Source organism: Antechinus flavipes, chromosome 3 (assembly GCF_016432865.1).
Source record: "Antechinus flavipes isolate AdamAnt ecotype Samford, QLD, Australia chromosome 3, AdamAnt_v2, whole genome shotgun sequence".
NCBI classification, from domain to species: Eukaryota; Metazoa; Chordata; class Mammalia; order Dasyuromorphia; family Dasyuridae; genus Antechinus; species Antechinus flavipes.
In genome coordinates this window covers 173,292,142-173,312,904 of record NC_067400.1, presented here as the reverse complement: position 1 = coordinate 173,312,904, position 20,763 = coordinate 173,292,142, and the positions used below count along the sequence as shown (strand labels likewise).

At 34.3% G+C, this 20,763-nt stretch overlaps 1 protein-coding gene across 2 annotated transcripts in view; it reads left to right on the top strand.

The window, feature by feature from the left end:
• Positions 1-20,763, top strand: part of RASA3 (RAS p21 protein activator 3) — a 286,768-nt gene that overhangs the window by 146,557 nt on the left and 119,448 nt on the right. For both annotated transcript variants that reach the window (XM_051984259.1, XM_051984258.1), the window contains exon 4: positions 12,114-12,208. In XM_051984259.1, coding sequence (XP_051840219.1) covers positions 12,114-12,208 — 95 coding nt within the window. The remainder of the gene's footprint in view (positions 1-12,113; positions 12,209-20,763) is intronic.

The window sequence follows — 20,763 nt, the reverse complement described above, 5'->3', positions numbered from 1 at the left end:
ATAGCATCTACCCCCATGAGATTGTTGGAAGGAACAAATAAATCTTTGTGAAACTCTGAAAATTTGAAACAAAATGTCAGCTGTTATGGGTAAGGTAATGAGCAATGGGCAGAAAGGCATCTTCAGGTCAAGAATACTTGCTTTTAAGTCCCATCTGTGGCACATACTCGCTGCATGATCTTGAGCTTATGTATAGTAGATAGAGAACTGAGCTTGGAGTTAGGAAAAACTATTTTTCATATGCTTCAAGCTATAGCTGTGTGATGTCGGAGAAGTCAAGTAACATTATCCAGCCCAAATTTTATTATCTGTAAAATTAGGATGTTTAATTTAATGACCTCTGAGATCTCTAAATCTTTGACACAATGTTCGGTACCTTCAGACAGATCCCTAAGACAGAGATTGTTTTTGAGGGGAGATATCATGGACCCCTTAGAAAATTTGGTTAGGTCTATAAACCATTTTTCAGAATGATATTTTTAAGTGTATAAAATTAAAAAATATAATATTGCAAAAATAAGTCAATTTCATTGAAATTCAGTTATAATTGAACTTCACAAACCAAGGTTCATGCTCTAAGACTATAAATGACAGAATATTAGGTTTTTTCATTGGTAGAGAAAGTTTCCTTTTTGGGCACTCCCTATACCAATGAAATCACAGGTAATAAAAATAAAAACCGATGATGATGATGCCATCTTTTCTGCCTCAAATAACCATTCTACCCTCCTCCACTTTTCCTTAAAACTGCTATCTGATCATCAAACATGCATATTACCCTTTCCACAAAGCTTTTCTTAATTTTTTGATTAAACATTTTTTTCTATTCAGAAATGCTGTCTCCCTCCTTTAAGTTTCTATAGCCTTTTGTTCATATTTTTCTTATGACATTTACCATATTTTGACATATATTGCATTTTTTTTTTTGTTGAGGCAATTGGGGCTAAGTGATTTGCCCAGGGTCACACAGGTAGGAAGTATTAAGTGTCTGAGCTTAGATTTGAACTCAGGTCTTCCTGACTTCAAAGCTTATGTTCTATCCACTACACCACCTACCTGCCCCTATTGCATTTATTTTTGCATGTCTTTTATTTTTCTTGCAAGCTACTCTTGGATGAGTGTCTTAGTTTTGTTTCTCACCACAACTCTGCTTGTACATAATAGATGATCAGAAACTGTTAATTAAATGAATTTAAGAACATCTTTATTCCCTCTAAATCTTTACACTTTTGAAAATCAATATGCCAGTGTTCCTATTGGAATTAGGAAATGTCCAATCACCTGAAAAAGCTAGATGGTTATGGCTAATCAATTGTGATGTGTGGAGAGGCAAGATTGAATAAAGAATGGAATGGAAGAAATGGAGAGATGCCTTGATGAATCAAATGAAAGATTGAGAGAATCTCTATTCTTGTTTTATCTGGCAGGATGGGCAGGGAAAAGTGACAAGGGTAAACTCTTGGAAAGGCAGACAACCTTCCCAGACAACTTTATGTGATACTTTTCCCCCCAGTTCTTTAGAGATGCCACAATTTTCTAAGCCCTGGTAATTATCTATTTTTCATCCTGCAGATTTCCTGCAAACCTCAGAGGTATTCTGCCGGTACTTTCCATTCATTGATTTTTTTTTTAATCATGGTCTTTTCACGAGACATTTAAAAGTTTGCAGATTCATTGCACAGTCCTAATGGTTCATCTGTTACCTATTTTAAGATGACCTGAACTAATGTGTCTATTCAATTCAGGCAAGAGAATCAGTGTGTTTATGTTATATATGTAGTTAAAATGAAAAACAGTCTATTTCCCTGGATTGTATTTCTGGCAACCTTTAAATATCTAATTTATGTATTTGAATTCACCATTAACTTTAATGTTTGATTTTGTGTGTCATTTAAAAAAATATCTTGTCATGCACAGGAAAATTGCCCATATGGGGAGTTCAAGGTATATTATATATATGGATATACATATTATAATATCTCATCCTTATAAATCTATTGTATGGTGAATAGCAGTGAGTGGTCCTATTGTATAAAATTGTCCTTGTATAAAATACAAGGAAGGAAGAAAGGAAAGAAAGAAGGAAGGAAGGAAGAAAGAGAGGGAGGTAGGGAAGAAGGGAGGGATGAAGAGAGGGAGGGAGAGAGGGAAGGAAGGAAGGAGGGAGGGAGGGAGGAAGGAAAGAAGAAAGGAGAGGGGAGAGATGGATAGATGAAAGTGTTTTGCTTAAAGGCCAGACAATCTTTTTATGATGGAGATCAAAGAGAGAGACCAATCTCATGCCCTTTCCATTTATTTGTCCCAGAGTCACTAAATGTTACAATCTTAAGCAAAGTAACTAGTTGCTTGGTAGGAAAAGTTGTTTACTGTTTAATTATATATGGATAGAATAAATGTGTTTTTCATATTTCCATTACTTATTATTTTGAAATAATATCCTATTGCAAGAAGCCTCTCAGTCACTTTTTCCCCCTTGTCTCAAAATCCTTTTCCCTTCTCTGACTAATTTGCTTTTTGCTCTGACTCACAGTTGTATCTCTTACATGTGAAGATGATTAGATTTTTTTAATCCAGTCAAAATATTTCATGTTTTAATGAAATATTTTGGCTGATGCTTTTTCTGGGGTTCTTGATTCCCTTTTTCTTTGTAGATGGCTTATGCGTGTGAAAGCATTCCTAAAAGTAGGTAGTCTTCAGCTTAATAATAATTGTAATAGCTCATATTTCCATACTTCTTTATAATTTATAAAGCATTTTCTTCAAAATAATCCTCTTAACTCCAGTTATTAGGAATTTCTTCCTTATATTAAAATGAAATCTATCTATAAATTCTACCCACTGCTCTTGTTTCTGTCTTTTGAGGCCAAATAGAATAAATTTAATGCTCCTATCTTTTTTTCTATTGCTTTTTAAATTAATTTTTATTATGAACTTTAAAAATAACTATCATGCATATGGCATTATTTTGTCTTTATAGGAAATAATAATAATATTAAAATTTTCCATAATGCTTTAAAATTTTTAGCATTTAATATGCTATTAATCATTTGATCCTCACAAAAACTCTGGGAGCTAAGTGCTATAAGCTTATAAGCCTTTTTATAGATGAGAACTCACTGAGCTAAAATGACCTCCCTAAGACCACACAGCCAGGAAGAGTTGAATAAGGACAAGGTAGATGATTGCTTAAAATACATTCATTCCATATGAACCATAAAATTCAGAGTTGCCAGATGTCTTGTTTCTTGAATAGGATAGTTGGGTATAGGGACTTTATATATCTTTTGGTAGATATAAAGCTGGAGAAAACCACAGTGATGTTTTTATTGTAGCTTTTTTCTCTTTACCATCTATAGCCTATTTTATACCTGCTAATTGAGAATTTATGTTATCTTCTCCTTAACTCTTTTCCCCCTTAACTCTTTATTTAATGGAAGTGGGAGATTCTATAATCATGCCAATGGAATTGCTGTTTTCTGATCAGTTCTTTCTCTTATCTATATTTTTCAGGTTTTTTTCCCCTTTAAACTTTCATCTAAATTTCAATCTAAAGGTACTACTTATTAGTACATGCATGTGGTTCATTTCCTTCACATTGAGTCATCAACTTCATAGTCTCTCCATTCGTTCTCCTCCCTGCCCTTTTGTAAAATATTGTAGTGTCATAAGTGAGATTTTAGAAACAATTAAATCTTGGGTTTAAAGGAGAAAACACTTGTGTGTGGGAGGAGTATGGGGGAATCCTCATTTAATAGCATATAGTGGAACCCACTTTTTTCTATCTAGGATAGCTTAGTTAAAAAACAGTGCAGCTGTAGCTTACTTTATGTTGTTCACATATTAAGAATTTCAGTGTGTTCCTTAAGGTTATTTTACATGTAGGTAAAAAAAAAAGTTCTTAATGGGATGGAATGAGGTTATTATTTGATCCCAAGTTGTCAGACAGGAATGTCTGAAAAGAATGTATTTACTTAACATCTGCTTGACACCCATCCCAACCCAGGCAGAAGGGGAAATCTTAGCCCAGTTTTTCCCTTTGCTTGTTTTTTATCTCAGACTAGTGAAGGTCTTTCTCTGTCATGTTCATTGCCCACTTCAGAATACTAGACAGCTTTATATTTTAAGAAGAGGGAATAAATACATGCCAGCTGAGATATCTGGTTACTATTTTCTCTTCTCCCTTTCTCTTCTTCTCCCTTTTTTTCCGTCTCCCTATCTGCCCCTCTTTCTCCAGATCTCCTTTACTTATCCTTCTCTATCCTTCTCACCCTCCCCATGACTGTTAGCTTGCTTCTTGCATGAAGCTGAGATGAAGAATCCAAGTTTGAAATATTTACCAATTCAGAGTAGTTCAGCATGGCCTAAAAGTATACTTTTACTTGTGATTCAAAGATCATCAAGCCCCTACTTGTGTAGCTGTAGAAAACAGTCTAGGACTACTTCAGACTTTAGATATACTTAATTTTCATTCTAGACATGTCCATTTTTTTAGTCCAAGGGCTGTATTTCTAGAGGATGTTTTCTTGGAGCTTTCATTTTAAATCCTTAACAGAAACAAAGTCTTCAGGAACTCTTTGCTGGGATTTATGCATAATCCTATGTGAGCTACACCAAATCTAGTTCTGGGGTCCCAAAATTGGTTGTAAGATTTTTAATAATAAATCATCTTCTAGGGTTTTCTTGGCATTGTATAGGAATAGGATCAATAAAAAAGCATTGACTAAGTACCTTTCTATATGTCTTTTTATACATAGTTCTGTATTAAACAAATCAGATCCTTGAAGTACTTGTAATTAGCCTGACTCCATGACTTCTAGAACCAGATGGGACTTTGGAACTCTTTTGATCCAACTTCCTCTTGCTACAGACACTTCATATCTTGGCTCGAGACATTTTTCTCTGGCTGCCTCCCATACTTGGAATGCTTTTTTCTTTAACTACTGAACTCTGGCTTTCCTTGGGGCCCAATTAAAATCCCACCTTCCATTAGAAGCTTCTCCCAATCTGTCTTAATTCCAGTACCTTCCCTCTATTTATTATTTCCTATTTATTCTGTATATAAGAAAGCTTTGTATATATTTGTTTACATGTAGTTTATTTCTCCTTTGGATTGGAAACTTCTTAAAAAGAGGAATTGTTTTTTGCCTCTTTTTTTATCCCTAGCTGTTTAACACAATATTTGGCACACTAAGTGCATAGCACTTAATAAGTGTTTATTGATTGATTGATTACAGAAATATGGTTAGATAGAAAATCAGCCATAGTTTAGTGCTAAGAAGTTTGCAATGAGAGAATCTGTGTTTGAATGCTAACTTTGCTTACCATGTGACCTTGAACCAAATCTATTTTGTTTTCTGGGCCTTAGTCCTTCAACTGAATAGTGAGGTGACTGGACTGAGGATTTAAAGAAAATGGCTGTCTTTGTAGTGGCCAGAAACTGGAAACTGAATGGATGCTCATCAATTGGAGAATGGCTGAATAAATTGCGGCATATGAATATTATGGAATATTATTGTTCTGTAAGAAATGACCACCAGGATGATTTTAAAAAGGCCTGGAGAGACTTACATGAACTGATGCTGAGTGAAATGAGCAGGACCAGGAGATCATTATATACTTCAACAACAATACTATATGATGATCAATTCTGATGGAGTTGGCCATCTTCAGCAATGAGATGAATCAAATCAGTTCCAATGGAGCAGGAATGAATTGTACCAGATATACCCAGGGAAAGAACTCTGGGAGATGACTATGAATCATTACATAGAATTCCCAATCCTTCTATTTTTGTCTGCCTGAATTTTTGATTTCCTTCACAGGCTAATTGTATATTATTTCAGAGTCCAATTCTTTTTGTACAACAAAATAACTGTTTGGACATGTATACTTATTTTGTATTTAATTTATACTTTAACATATTTAACATGTATTGGTCAACCTGCCATCTGGGGGAAGGGGGAGGAAGGGGGAGGGAGGAGGGGAAAAATTGGAACAAAAGGTTTGGCAATTGTCAATGCTATAAAATTACCCATGCATATAACTTCTAAATAAAAACTATAATAAAAAAAAGAAGAGAAAAGGGCTGGACAAGATGTAAAGATCTGGAAGGGCTATGGTGGGAACCCTTCATCAAAAAGAAATGGGACCCTTTATTTTAATTACTTGTGGGGTTTACTACAGGTAATAAATATCCTTAGGTTGGATTTATATTACCCCAAAATAGTTAACCTCCTATGCTTTTTGGTTGCCTTCTTTTGGTTGAGCTGTTTATTCAATTTTTTTTCAGTAGGTATAAAGTACCAAGTTGTAATTTGAAATATAACATTCTTTTTGTTTTAATGTGCCCTTTTATCATAAAGCTAAATTTTTAAATCCTCAACCAAGTTTGGTGATATGCTAGAAATATGCAAATGACCATCTAAAATCTAAGGTAATATTTCTGTGATATCTGTTTCCCATATGCACTGGTTTGGGGATTGAGATGGGGGGATTTGTATTTTAATTCAACCCACTTTGAGCATAGCGAAAGCATTGATTACCATTGGTCATGCTTCTTAAGTTTCTCTGTATGGCTGGATATTGGGTTCAATTTTAGCCTAGAAGAAAGGAGACTTTCCCCTTCAAGAAGCACCCAATCAGTACCCTAAAAACATCAATAAATGAGGTTGAGAAAATTAGTTCTCAAACCTCAGATCACATAAAATTGGAGGGAATTTGAAACACAACCTTTAGAGGCATAGAAGAGATTTTGAAGAAATTATTCTAGTTTATGTTGCTTCATATTAAAGGCCTGGTGACCTATTGCTTATCATTCCAGACATCTGATATGCTTCAACCTCTGGAGCCATTTGCTATGTCATCTTCCCCTTTTCTTTTTGTTAATTAGGGACTCAGTTGTTAAGTATACTCATTGAAAAACAGATTTAAAAAATAGAACAATAACAAACATTTATTAAAAAAATCCCAAACTTGGTAACTCATTCTGAAGTCTGTCATTTAGTTTCATGAAGGGTGATGTGCATAGCTTTCCTAGGTTATATGGTATGATGGGCAGCTACAATTAATCTTTTTATTAATTAAATTGATCAATTAATGCAGTAAGCTTTTTAAAAGCCTAATTGTGCATGTGTATTCACTCTAGGACATAAACTTTTATAGCATATATCCCTTGGCTGGCAAGATAAAGTGGTGTTGGGGCTATATGAAATTATCTTACTAGAATACATAGAGTGACAAAAAATAAATGGGATATAAACCAGGGAATAATTTCTTCATATTGTAAATAACTGCTTCCAAGCACTTCCACTATTCTCCTCTATACCAAGACAATATTTTTAAAAAGTTGTTTGTGAAAGAAAAAATGTTATTCTGTGTAAATCTCATTATCTTTTTTTTTTTTGAGATAACTTGGGGAAACAGTATTGGTATAGTGAAAAGAAGATGGTTTTGGAGAATCTAAGTTCAGTTTCTGCATTTGTTTGATATTTACTGTTTGACCTTGATCAAACAATTTAACTTCTTTGAGACTCATTTGCCACATCTGTAAAATAAGCTGGTTCAGATGGCTGATGAAGTTTTCCTTTTTCCACTAAATTCATGAATTTACAACTTTTAAGCTTTGATGCTTATTATTTGTCTGACTTTAGGTAAGTTATTTCATCTTTCTGATCCCATTTCCTCATGTATACAATAAGTACATTGGACTAGATATTGTTCTCTGAGGTTTATTTCTACTCTAAATCTGTGATCACTGAATGTGCAAGTTAGTAGACTCTTGGATCATAAAAGAATTGAGAGGTAGATGAAGTTATTTGAGTAAGGACCCTGGAGAAAGAGACATCAGAAATGAATTTTTTTCAGTCCAGTTACAATCACATAGTATTAAAATACATGGCCCTGATTATAAAAGTCAATTTAATTTGCTTGTGAATGCTGAAGGTAGGCTTCCACTGCCTTGAATGATTAGAAAGGATATTTATTAATGTTTTCATATCTAGTTATTTTTTTAAAAGATGATTGGTGAAATCATAGTTTATCCATTATTTGTTTTTAGTTTGAGACCTTAGTTTGAAAGAGTGAGGGCAGGAATTGTCTTTTGCCTCTTTTTGAATTACTAGGGCTTATCACAATATCTGGCATACAATAGATATTTAACAAATATTTATATAATATATATTGGTTGATTGATTGATATTTCCTTGAAGGTTTAGCTCAGGAAGTGGAAAAGTTCAGGATGAAAGGTAAATGGTTGTCTATTTAGGAATGCTATTGGTGCTTGCTGGGTTTTTTCCCCAATACTCTGTTTCTATGTCATAATTATCTAATTTCAGAGCTTCTAGCCCCCTTCATTGACAGAGGACACCGAGGCTGAGTGGTTAATTAACAAGGTCACCCAACTGTTTAGAAACAGAGGTGGGACCAGATTTTTAAAGCACCTCAGAATATGTGCCTTGTCATGGGATATCAAAATAGATCCCACAGTCCTGCTGAAAGGCTGTAGGAGTGTTGGCTCTTCACATTCTGTCTCAGAGCAACATTTAAAGAACACCAATGATCCGTAAATTACAGGATTCACACACAAATCAAAGATTTGTGTCCTCCCCATTCCATTTTCAGTTTTCAGGTAATGAACATGAGAAACAACTGCATCTGCAGCTGAACAGCTTAAATTAAAAATTTTCAAGGGCAGTGTCGTTGTCACTGATGATCACTGATGAGTCTGGAGATTTCTGTTTCTATCTCACCAGAACAGGAACAAGCATTAAAGATGTTTTATGAAGTAGTAGTTGTTGATTGATGTGGCTGTGTTTCGACAGGACTTTACCAAACTGTCAATAGGTAAAAAGGCAAAGTTGTGCAAGGGCTAGGCACCTGGTTGACAGTTGTGAAGGAAAGACAGAGCACACAACTAGGGGTTATTTCAAGTACTGAAAGGAAACAGAGCATGAAGGGATTGCTGGGAAATGGTTATAGGTTTTAAAGCCATAGGGAAAAAAACAATCAAAAGGAATAATGAGCCAAAGGGTAAGATAGAACAAAAGATCTGAGGAATGGAGAGGGGACCATGTACCAGAAAAACTCATCTTCTGCATATGGTGGAGGGTGGAGGAAAGTATTTTAAGATTGGGTCTTAAAGTGTATCATTATGCACTTGTAATTGCATGATTGCAAGGCCAGAAAAAAACCAAGGACCTTGTAATTTTTGTTTCTCTTTAGATTTCTATGCAGTTAAGAAATCGAGTCAAAGTAATATTCCATTTTTAACACTTCCTACTATTGCACATTAAGCCTATCTGTTTATACCCTTCTGTTCCCTTCCCTTCCCTTCCCTTCTTTTCTCTTCCCTTTCCTTCCCCTCTCTTCCCTTGTTTTCTCTCCCTCCCTCCCTTCCTTCCTTCTTTCCTTCCTTCCACACTAAAACTACTTAAAGTAGTCACTTTATGTAACCTTAATGTGCTGTTTTCTCTTCTTTGTATGTCATTTGATAGATTACTCCAGTTAATGAGTAGAGGTCATTGTTATAGAAAGGAATTCTGATGAGGGAGAATTAAATACTTATTGTGTAAGCCAATTAAATGAAGATAATTAATAGTGCTAACTATCTCAGTGTTGAGTGAGCTGTGTCCCTTTTCCAAAAATGAAATACAGATGCACTTGTGGCATATAATTTGGTGGAGATATGACAGTGAATCATGCAGCTATTGTTTGGAGGCAAAAGAAATTACATAGAGCATGTTCTAGGATTGCTTTATGAAATGGGAAAATTACCCATTAGAAAAGCAAAGGCTATACATACATTTACCTGCAGATGTCTGCTCTAAAATGGTGGACTTTGAGGATATGTGAAAGATAGGAAAATTAAATGGTCTCAAATCCCTCCCACTTAATTGTATTTGATGTTCTCCTCTGCTTTACTAGATGCCATTTTTGACTAGGGCTGTTTGGAAGAAATTAATACTAATTGAGCATTGGAAATAATTATTTGGGCTACATAAAATATAATGGAAATGAATCATTCCTTTTTTCAAGCAACATTACCAATATTTGTTGTGTTTATGTAGTACAGTAAAAGGAACACTGAATTTAAAGTAAGTAGATCTGCATGACTTGGGCACAATACTGTCTTTCTGGACCTCAGTTTCCTCATCTCTAAAAGGTGTCATTTAAGCTAATTGATTTTTAACTTTTAACTCTAAAGATATCATCCTATGTCTTCTAACTGCTTGAGCTGTCAATCCAAAAGAAGCCAACTAGTAAGGGATATGTATTTTTTTAAATAGCAATTTATTTTCCCCCAATTCTATGTCAATAAATTTTTAGCATTTACTTTTACACAATTTTGAGTTCTAATTTTTTCCCCTTCCTTTCTCCCCTCCCCTCTTCCAAAAATGTGTAGGTAAATTGATATAGATTATACATGTACTATCATGTAAACCATATATCTATGTTAGTCACAGTTGTGAAAAAAAACAGATCAAAAGGAAAAAAAACACAAAAGAGAATAATTAAGTGAAAAAAATATGCCTTGATCTTCCTAGAGTTAATGCAGAGTCCATCACTTCTTTATCTGGATATGGATAGCATTTTTCTTTGTGAGTCCTTTGTATTTGTCTTAGATCACTGTATTGTTGAAAAGAGCCGAGTCATTCTTAGTTGATCATAACACAGCTACTAATACTCTATACGCTGTTTTCTGGTTCTGCTCATTTCAGTTTGTATCGGTTTGTACAAATCTCTGAAATTTGCCTATTTATCATTTCTTATTGCACAATAGTCTTCCATTGCATTCATATACCACAGCTTCTTCAACTATTCCTGAATTGATGAGCATCTATCCCCTCAATTTCCAATATTTCGCCACCATGAAATGAGCAGATATAAATATTTTTCTACATGTAGGTCCTTTTTTTTATGATCTCTTTGAGATATATATCTAGTATTGGTTTTGCTGGATGAAAGGATATGCTCAGTTTGCTTGTCCTTTGAACATAATTTCAAGTTGCTCTCCAGAAAGTTCACAATTCCACCAACACCAATGTTACAAGGATTACATTGATTGCTTCCAGGATTATATTAATTGCTTCTTATGGTTGGCTGGTTTGATTGACATCTTGGGAAATAAATGACAAGGGATATAGGAAGGCTGGAGGTTGTAATATGTATTCTCTTCCTTCATCTTCCTTCTGGTGATTCAATACAAGATAACAGGTTCAGGTAATAACAGAAACTATTTTAGAGGGAACCCCATTCTTCCTCAGCCCTAAAAGTGCTATATGAGTTGGATTTATTTTTAAAATGCAGATAACTGTATTGCTCTGAAAGTAATGAAACTTATGTGGAACACATATGATTTACCTTTCCACATGGGAAGCAAATCATTTGTTATTGCCTCATTCTCAACTTGAAGTGTCAATTTGTGATCTAACTGATGAATTTCATATACAAGTTCAAGTTACTATTTTGTGCCTTCTTGGTATGACAATTCACTCCCAGTTTCCCCTATTCCGATCTGTAATATAAAAATGATAATAATACCCATCTCTTCTCTCCCTGGTCATATGTTCAGGATATATATATATATCCTGATATATATCTATATATATATATTTAAATAGTATTTTATTTTCCCCAATGCATGCAAAGATAGTTTTCAACATTCACCTTTACAAAATTTCATGTTCCAAATATTTCTTCCTCTTCCCTTCCCCAAGACATCAAGCAATCTGATATAGATTAAACATGTGCGATTCTTCTAATCATATTTCCATATATATAATATTTTTCACTCAGTAGCAAACTACTAAGAAGATTGGTCAGACAATGAGGTTATTAATTAAAGGAGTAAGATTTGTGAAGAAGATAAGGAGAGCACAAGTACATTGAAAATGTTACATTGTAAAGTCTTTGAAATCTAAATGTCCCTGGAGTTTTGGAAAAACCAGGTCATGGTAAAACAAAGACTATGAGACAAGTAATTTAACTGGTGTCTGCATTTAGAATAAATAATCTTGGATGATGAATGGATGAAGTGTTCTCTTAATGAAACTGGTCCATGCTGGTAGATTCATGATCTTATATTGTGTTTCTTTTCTTTTGACTTGTGTTTTTAGGTAAAGTGGCCATACAGAAGGAAGACTTACAGAAGTATCATAACAGAGATACTTGGTTTCAGTTGCAACATGTTGATGCTGATTCAGAAGTCCAGGTGAGATTTCCATGACAATAGAGCCTTTAGTAATAAAGCATCATCTCTCGAGACTGCACAAAACTAAAAATAAATTGTGGATACCAACAGAATTTGTGGGAAAGGAATACATACATAACTTTATGATTAAAGAGATATCTCAGAATGGAAGAATTATTCCTCTTCCCTGTTCTCCTATTCTTTCAACTCTTTCCTGCCTCTCACTTACCTTAATGATTTTCATTGTCAGATATTTTAATAGTGTCATCTCTTCTACCCTTGAATCTCTGACTTATTTGCTGTACTATTTTTGTCCTATTGGTTCAACCTTAAATATTTCCTATGATTAACCTTTTTTGTTCATAGTTCTGAAAAGTATATGCTGGAATTTATCAAAATTGGAGGACTAAAGAGCTTTTTTTACAAATATGTGCCATTTCATCTTAAGTGAATCTTTACTGCTGCATTTATATTTTAGAAATCTCTCATTGACTCTCTCAAATTATGTATTGTAATTGTTCTGAGCATTCTCTTTTCTCAACTACTGTGACAAAAATTAAGTAGTCTCTGCACCCAAATAACTTGCATATCATTGCTAAAGAAAATATATACATGAAATAAATATAAAACAAAATATAAAAAAGAGCATAAAATGTAAATAATAAATACAAGGCTATTTTTGGAGAGAATTACTTGTAACTGGATGGATTAGGAAAAGCTTCATAAACAATAGAATATGAGATTTGAGTTGATTTTTGAGGGAAACTTTTTTGATTTTTGAAAGATATAAGGGAGAAAGTGAAAGAGTGAATTCCAGACATGGAGCCAAGCTTGTGGAAAGTGATAGAGATGAGAAATAGAATGTTATGTGTGAAGAACAACTATAAGCCTATTTTGGCAGAACTCTAGTTTGTAGAGGAGAATAAAATCTAATAAGTTTGTAAAGGCAAATTAGAGTCAGACTGTGAAGGGTTTTAAATGACAAACAAAAAAGTTTACATTTGATCATAGAGATAGTAAGGAACTACTGGAGTTTATTCAGCAGGAAAATGACATGTTCAAACATGTACTTTAGGAATGTTGCTTTGGCTACTGAATGGAGAATAAATTAGGTTGGGGAGAGCCTAGATTCAGGGAGAGTGAATAAAAGGCCATTGTAGTAGTCTGGATCAAGGTAATAAGAGCTAGAGTTAGAATGGTTCAGAAATAGATACAGAGAAGAGGATGGTTATTAGACATAGCTATGGAAATAGAATCGACAAAGCTTGACAATTGTATGGGTAAGATGAGTATAATAAAGAGTTGAAGGTAGAGTTGCATCCCTGGTGACTAGGAAAAATAGGGAGTTCAATAGAAAAGGTGTTTTTAAAGGGAAAGATAAGGAGATTTCTTTTGTTCATGTTCAATTCGAAGTGCATGGGACAAACAAATGAGCAGTTGAAAATGTGGAACTGAAGTTTGAGAAGATGAGAGCTGGCTGGAGATACATATGTGTCTATGTGTTTACAACTGTGTGTGTATTTATAGACAGTAATATATGTATAAATATATGTATATATGTATGTATGTATGCATATATGTGTATATATACATATATATGTGGTATCATATGTATGGAGTTGCATTAAAGTATAGTAGTTGATGAGATGATATAGAGAGTATAGAGAAAGCAGAGAAGAGAGGCCACAAAAAATGGGGTGTATAGGGAATGAGACATAGGTCATAAGTTTATTGCTTTAGAACTGGAAGGGTCAGCTATTGAATTTATGTGTAGAAATGGGGAAGTTTGATGTGTAGAAATGGGGAGAAAATAGAATTTGCAAGAGATAATTTCAGGTTTCTTTTTTTATTTTTTTAACTGAAGTAGGAGGCGAGATCTATTGAGGCTTAATCTACTGAGGTTAGTAGAAGTGGTATAGATGGCTTAAAAATGAAATAAAAGCTATGACTTTTGATATAGAGAAGAATAAAATAATTATATGTAGCAGTTAGGACCTGGCTAAGTTTGGTAGCATAAATTTGTAGAGGACCTAGTCAACAAGGTCATGTGACATCTCTAGCAGCTAGAAAGCCAGAGAAGACCAAAGCGAAAAAGGCTAATGGTAAGTAGTGCTGAATCAGGGTTGGGATTTGGAAAGGGATAAATGAGAATAGAACAGTGGAGGAAAAGATTCAAGGATAGAACACAATATCGAGATGAACAGATTAATGATAAAGTCAAGTTTTGAAAGGATGAAAGTAAACAGAGCAGGGGTCATGGCCTACTGAAGTCATGGAGATTACTTAAAAGGATCAAGTAACTGTAGGGTGTGATAGGAACTGGTAGTAGGTTTAGGAGGGATGAAGAACAGACTCAGAGAAGAATTTTAGAGTTATGGATCAAAAAAGCACTACACTTTGGGGTGATATGGAGATTGGAGTTATGACTATCCTTGGTTTAAACAGAAAGAATTAGTACTAGGATCTCTAAGATTGCATGAAATAGCTCAACTATTTTATGCTTTTATGTAACAGGGAGAGATTTAAATAAGAGAGAAGAATCAAAAGGTCACTGCAATGGTTCATGAAAGATGTAATTAGAGTCTGAACTTGAGTGGTGGCCATATAAGTAGGAAGAAGGGGACAGGTGCAAGAGATATTTTGTGACTGCATAAACAGGAAGATGTGACAATGCATGGGATGAGTCTATGAACCTGAAAAGGATTGTAGTTCTCTTGACAGAATCTGGAAAGTTTGAGGTGAGGATGGATCTTGAAGATAAGAAAAAGGGTTAAGTTTTGTAAGTTTTTGTAATGAATTTGAGATGTTTGTGGAACATCCAATTTGAAATATTTGGTAGGCAGATGAAGATATGTAACTAGAGCTCAGGAAAGAGGCTGTTTCTGGATATATATAGGTCTGGGGGGGGTCACCTGTATAGAGATGATAATTAACTTCTTGGTAGCTGGTGAAGTCAAGAGTTTAGAAGTGAATAGGGAGAATAGAAAAGGATCTAGAATAAGACCTTGTGTATTTAGATGTGAAATAGATGAGGAACCTACTTATTTCTCAACATGACTCATTGTCATCTAGATATACTGGTTTCCTTGTCATTCCTTATATATGATTCTTCATCTTCCATTTCCATGCCTTTGTCCTGGATGCTGCCATTCCTGGAATGTGCTCTCTTTCTTTTCCTCCATTTCTTGAGATCCTTGCTCTTTTCAAGATTAGTCTAAATCTCTTCTTTCTACAGGTGGTATTTCCTAATCCCCTCTGTGATTAGAACTTCCCTCTTGTTGTTAACCTTGTTTCTACTTTGTAGATATATTGTATATGTGGATAGCCTGTCTTCTTCATTAAAATGAAAACTTCTTGCAGGCAGAGAATGTTTTGTCCTCTTTGTATCTCCAGCTTTTAGCAAAGTGCTGATTCATGATAAATAATTGTTGATTGAGTAGAGAAAGAAGGTAGAGGAAGTAAATTAAGAATGTGTTGATCATGAGATATCTTAAATAGGATTTCCCTCATCTCATTTCTAAGGTTAAATATGGCTTGTACTGTCCATAAAAATAATTGCTAAACAAATTGTGTCAATAAAGTGGTGAAACATTTAGCTTACTTAAGAATGAAAAACCTTTTTATAGTTCTTTACAAAACTACTTTAGTAGCAACCCTTTTTGCATACGTTGTGGACTCTTAAATTCTCATTAAAACAGGCCCCACAGAACATTTACTAGGAATTATTTTATTAGTTTAAGATATATATATGTATATATATATATATATATACACATATATATACATATATATATATAAATACATAGTTGGTGCAATGGATAGAATATTAAATGGATAGAAGGCCTGACTTCAAATCAAGTTTCATCTACTTAGTAGTTGTATAACCCTGTGTAAGTCACTTAATCCTGTCTGTCTCAGTTTCTTTATCTGTCAAATGATCTGTAGAAGAAAATGGTCATTATCTTTTCCAAGGAAACTCCCCAAAATGGGGTCTCAGAGAGTCAGACATGACTGAACACCACCACTACCAAATTATATAGAAACATATAGTGAGTGGTGCAGTAGATAGAATACAGACATAGATATACATACTGGACATAATACAATTGCATTTTCAAAAAAATATCTATAATTGGGTTTTCATATTCCTTTGGAATCCTAGAATTCCAGATTTTGAAAGAACCTTGGAGGTCATCTGACAGGAAGTACCTACCTGATACGTGAATCTTTTCTACAACTTTTCTGACAGATGGTTGCCAAGCAGTTGCTTATAATTTAGCCTTCCAGATTAGTATAATTTTATTCTATTTGCAGCCATAATTTATTCTGTAATCATCATGTTTTGCTTTAAAAAAAGATCAGTTTTATGTCTTTACTTCATAATGGAAGTCTTTCCACAGATGGCTTTAAAAATCACTCTTATGGGAGATTTCTGGGAAGATGGAGGAGTAGTTTGGTAAATTTCAAGCTCTTCCTGATTTCCCCCACAAATAGAACAAATTTGTGCTTCAGGGCGAACATAGATCCATGAAAAATCAAAATGATTTGGGGCAGACAGGAATCCTCCTGAAACAATTTGACAAGATCTAAAGAAAGACCCCAGCAGGGATTAACCCATCTGAAGTGCAAACACTTTTGGGCTAGCTCCACAGAAATGTCAAGTGGGGATCCCTCAGGCTATCTGATTATGGCTAGAGCCTCAGCTAGAACCATAGAGACAGACTTTTACCTCCTGGACTGTTTGTAGTCAAGGTTTGAGACTGGGATGACTAAATGAACCTTGGCTGATTGTGATTGACAGGCCCAGCTGTGCTGCTGAGACGTAGCCCTGGGCGAGAAGGAACCAGCACCTGGTGAGTGCAGAAGCAGTGGGGCAGGAGCACTGCTGGCTTGGGCACTTGCAGAAGGGTGAAGCTCTTGTTTTGGGGTTCCTAGTCAGAGTGAAGAACTGAAGGGAAGCTTGAAGCATCATCCTCCCCATGATTAGAGATGCTTACACTAATACTTCTTATTTTAAAAAAATGAACTGGCAAAGAAGAAAGAACCCCACCATTGAAACATATTATGGATATAAGGAAGACTGGGATTCATCTTCAGAAAAGGACACTTTATTTTATTTTTAAATTATTATTATAGCTTTTTATTTACAAAACATATGAATGGGTAATTTTTCAACACTGACCCTTGCAAAATCTTCTGTTCCAAATTTTCCCCTCCTTCCCCTCATCCCATCCCCTAAATGGCAGGTAGTCCAATACATGTTAAATATGTTAAAATATACATTAAATCATATATATATGTACATATACATATACATATTTATACAATTATCTTCCTGCACAAGAAAAATTGGATTTAGAAAGAAGGTAAAATAACTTGAGAAGAAAAACAAAAAATATATAAGCAAATAATAACAGAAAGAGTAAAAATGCTAGATTGTGGTTCACACTCATTTCCCATAGTAGTTCTCTCTCTGGGTGTACATGACTCTCTTCATTACTGAACAAGTGGAACTGATTTGAATCATCTCATTGTTGAAGAGAGCCATGTCTATCAGAATTGATCATCATATAGTCTTGTTGCTATATATAATCATCTCCTGTTCTACTCATTTCACTTAGCATCAGTTCATGTAAGTCTCTCCAGGCCTCTCTGAAATCATCCTGCTAGTAGCTTCTTACAGAACAATAATATTTTGTAACATTTATATACCATAATTTATTCAGTCATTCTCCAATTGATGGGCATCCATTCAGTTTCCAGTTTCTAGTCACTACAAAAAGGACTGCCACCAACATTTTATCCTCACAACCCTGGAAGGAAGGTGCTACTAATATTCCCGTTTTACAGATGAGGAAACTGAAGCAGACAGATCTTAAGTGGGTCCCTTTTTAGAGGAAGACACTTTAGTAAAAAAAAAATAATAAAAAGCTTCTATCACCAAAGGGTATTGTGAATGATTCCCTTCCCAGAGAGAATTTATAGAAGAACTCAAAAAAGAATTCAAAAATCAAATGAGGACATTAAGGAAAAACTAAAGAAAAAAATTAAAACCATCCAAGATAAAAAGGCTATGAAAAAAAGTTAACCAATAGAAAAGGAGTTACAAAGTCTCAAAGATAAAAATAACTTTTTGAGTATTAGAATTGGGCAAGGGGAAGCCAGTGAAGCTATGAGAGACAAAAAAATAACAAAACAGAGTATAAAGAATGAGAAAATAGAACAGAATGAGAAACATCCCATGTGAAAAACACCACACCTGGAGAACAAATTAAGAAGACAAAACATAAGGATAATTGGACTGTCAGAAAGTTGTGACCAAAAAGAGAACCTTGACACAAAAATGCAGGAAACAATCTTAGAAAATTGTCCTGGAATGATAGAATATGAGGGGAAAGTGGAAATAGAAAAAATCCACCAGTCATTACCTCAAAGAGATCCTTTGTGGAAAACACATAGGAATATTTTTGCCAAATTTCAAAGCGATTAAATCAAAGAGAAAATTTTGCAAGAAACAAATAAAAAAAACAATTCAAATATTGTTATAATCCTTACAAAGTGTTAAGATAGAGACAATAATTATCTAATTTAGCATGGTTCAGTATGATTGATCTGATCCTACAAGGAGATGTTATGGGCCAGAACTTGAAACAAGGTACTAAGTGGAATTGAGGAGACAATGTTTAAAGCTAGTTTAGAATTGATTTAATCCTACAACAAATAATAGTTTTCCAGTGATATAATGATTGGTGTGTACTCAGTGTACAGCATATAAGCAAGAAGCTCTCAGGGCCAAAGAGCATTCTGGGAGATACAGAAGCCTACTCTCAGAAGCAGAATCAGATTCATTCCATTTTCCACCTGGCTGTCTGGAGACTGAAGGACAAACCTTTGGATTTGGAGACATTCGGAGGAAGCTCTTAGAACCAAGGAGAGAGATAGGTCTCTATTAAAGCTAACTGGATCCAAGAAAAGAGACAAGCCTTGGAAGGAGAAAATAAACGTTTAGATTTTATCAAGCTGGCTGCATTTGAAATGATTATTACTCTGAACTGAAACTGAGGCTGCCTCCAGAAACCTCCCCAAGAAACCTGCTCCCAGAGAGAATGATCATGTATTATAAAAAAGAAGAGAATGCTACAAAATATATTGAAGCTACAATTAGAATTATACAGGACTTTAGCAGTAGTTACAAGAAAAGACCACGGGTCTTAGAATCATAGCTATAGACAAGCAAAAGAACTAAGCCTGGCACCAAAAATATATCTAGCAAAAGTATCTATAATTTTTCAATGAGAAAAATGGATATTCAATGAAATTTGTATATTTTCAGGACTTTCTATCAACCAAACCCAAATGTAATAGAAAACTGAACATATAAGAGCCAAGATCAAAGAACAATTTTAAGGAACTCAACATGGACACATATAATTTGTCTTAGCTGGTGCATTGAGTAATTGTTTCAAAGCCCCCTCCAAGGTTTATATTCAATTAGTATACTTAAATTAGAAAATTTTAAAAATACATATTTAAACATGGGCAAATTGTTTTTTTTTTTAAACATGGGAAATATATACTTTATTTTTAAGATTTACATCAACAATAGGGCAAGCTCAAAAGAAAGATTGGCAGAATAAAGGTAAAAATAGTAATCATGTTATACAAATGAGATGCAGAAGAATAGACACAAAGGCATTAGAGGAAGGAAAAGGGCTCGTAGTTCTGAAAACCTACTCACATCGAGAATGGGTCCAATAGACAACACTACATATATACCACAAAAGGTACAGCACCCTCCAAAATCTCTAAAGAAATAAGGAGGAGGGATAGGTGGATGGGGAAGCAAAGAATAAAGAAAAAAGAAAGGGAAGGATCCCTGGATTGGGGGGAGGTTAAGTAAGTAAGCCAAGTTATATAGCAGAATTTAATGAAAGAGTCAGCAGGATTAGGAAATACATGTGTGTATCTGGGGTATGTATGTGTGTTTGAGTGTGTATATATGTATATAGCTACCTAAGTATACATCAATATATCTTTTCTTAACTGTAGCTTGCTTGAGAGTGATAGTGAGGGACAAAAATGAGATATGTGTGTGTATATATGTGTATGAATATATCTATATTTATTTATCTATCTATCTATCCATCTATCTCTATCTATCTGTCATCCACCTATCTCCTTTCTTAACTATATAGCCTGCTTGGGGGGATGGGAATGAAAGGGGGGAAAAAGAATAATGTTAATAAGGTGCATAGCACAGAACAAAAAAACAATTTACAAGGAAGTAAAGACAGACACTCATGAATATAATTTCGTCTAGTACTATATATGCTCTCTTCAATTGGTATTTGTTGTCATATATTTTGAATCTTCCCTGATGTTCTGCTGGACACATGATATTTGTTTTTGTTTTGTTTCATTTTGTTTTGTGTTGCTTTTCTGTTTTTCTTTTTGCTTATTCTGTTTCTTCAAATAAAATAAATTTGGGAAAAAAAATCACTCTTTTATTCAATTGCATTGCATTTAATGAATTTAGGCACTGGGGATTTGTAAGTGAAAACATGACATAAACCTTG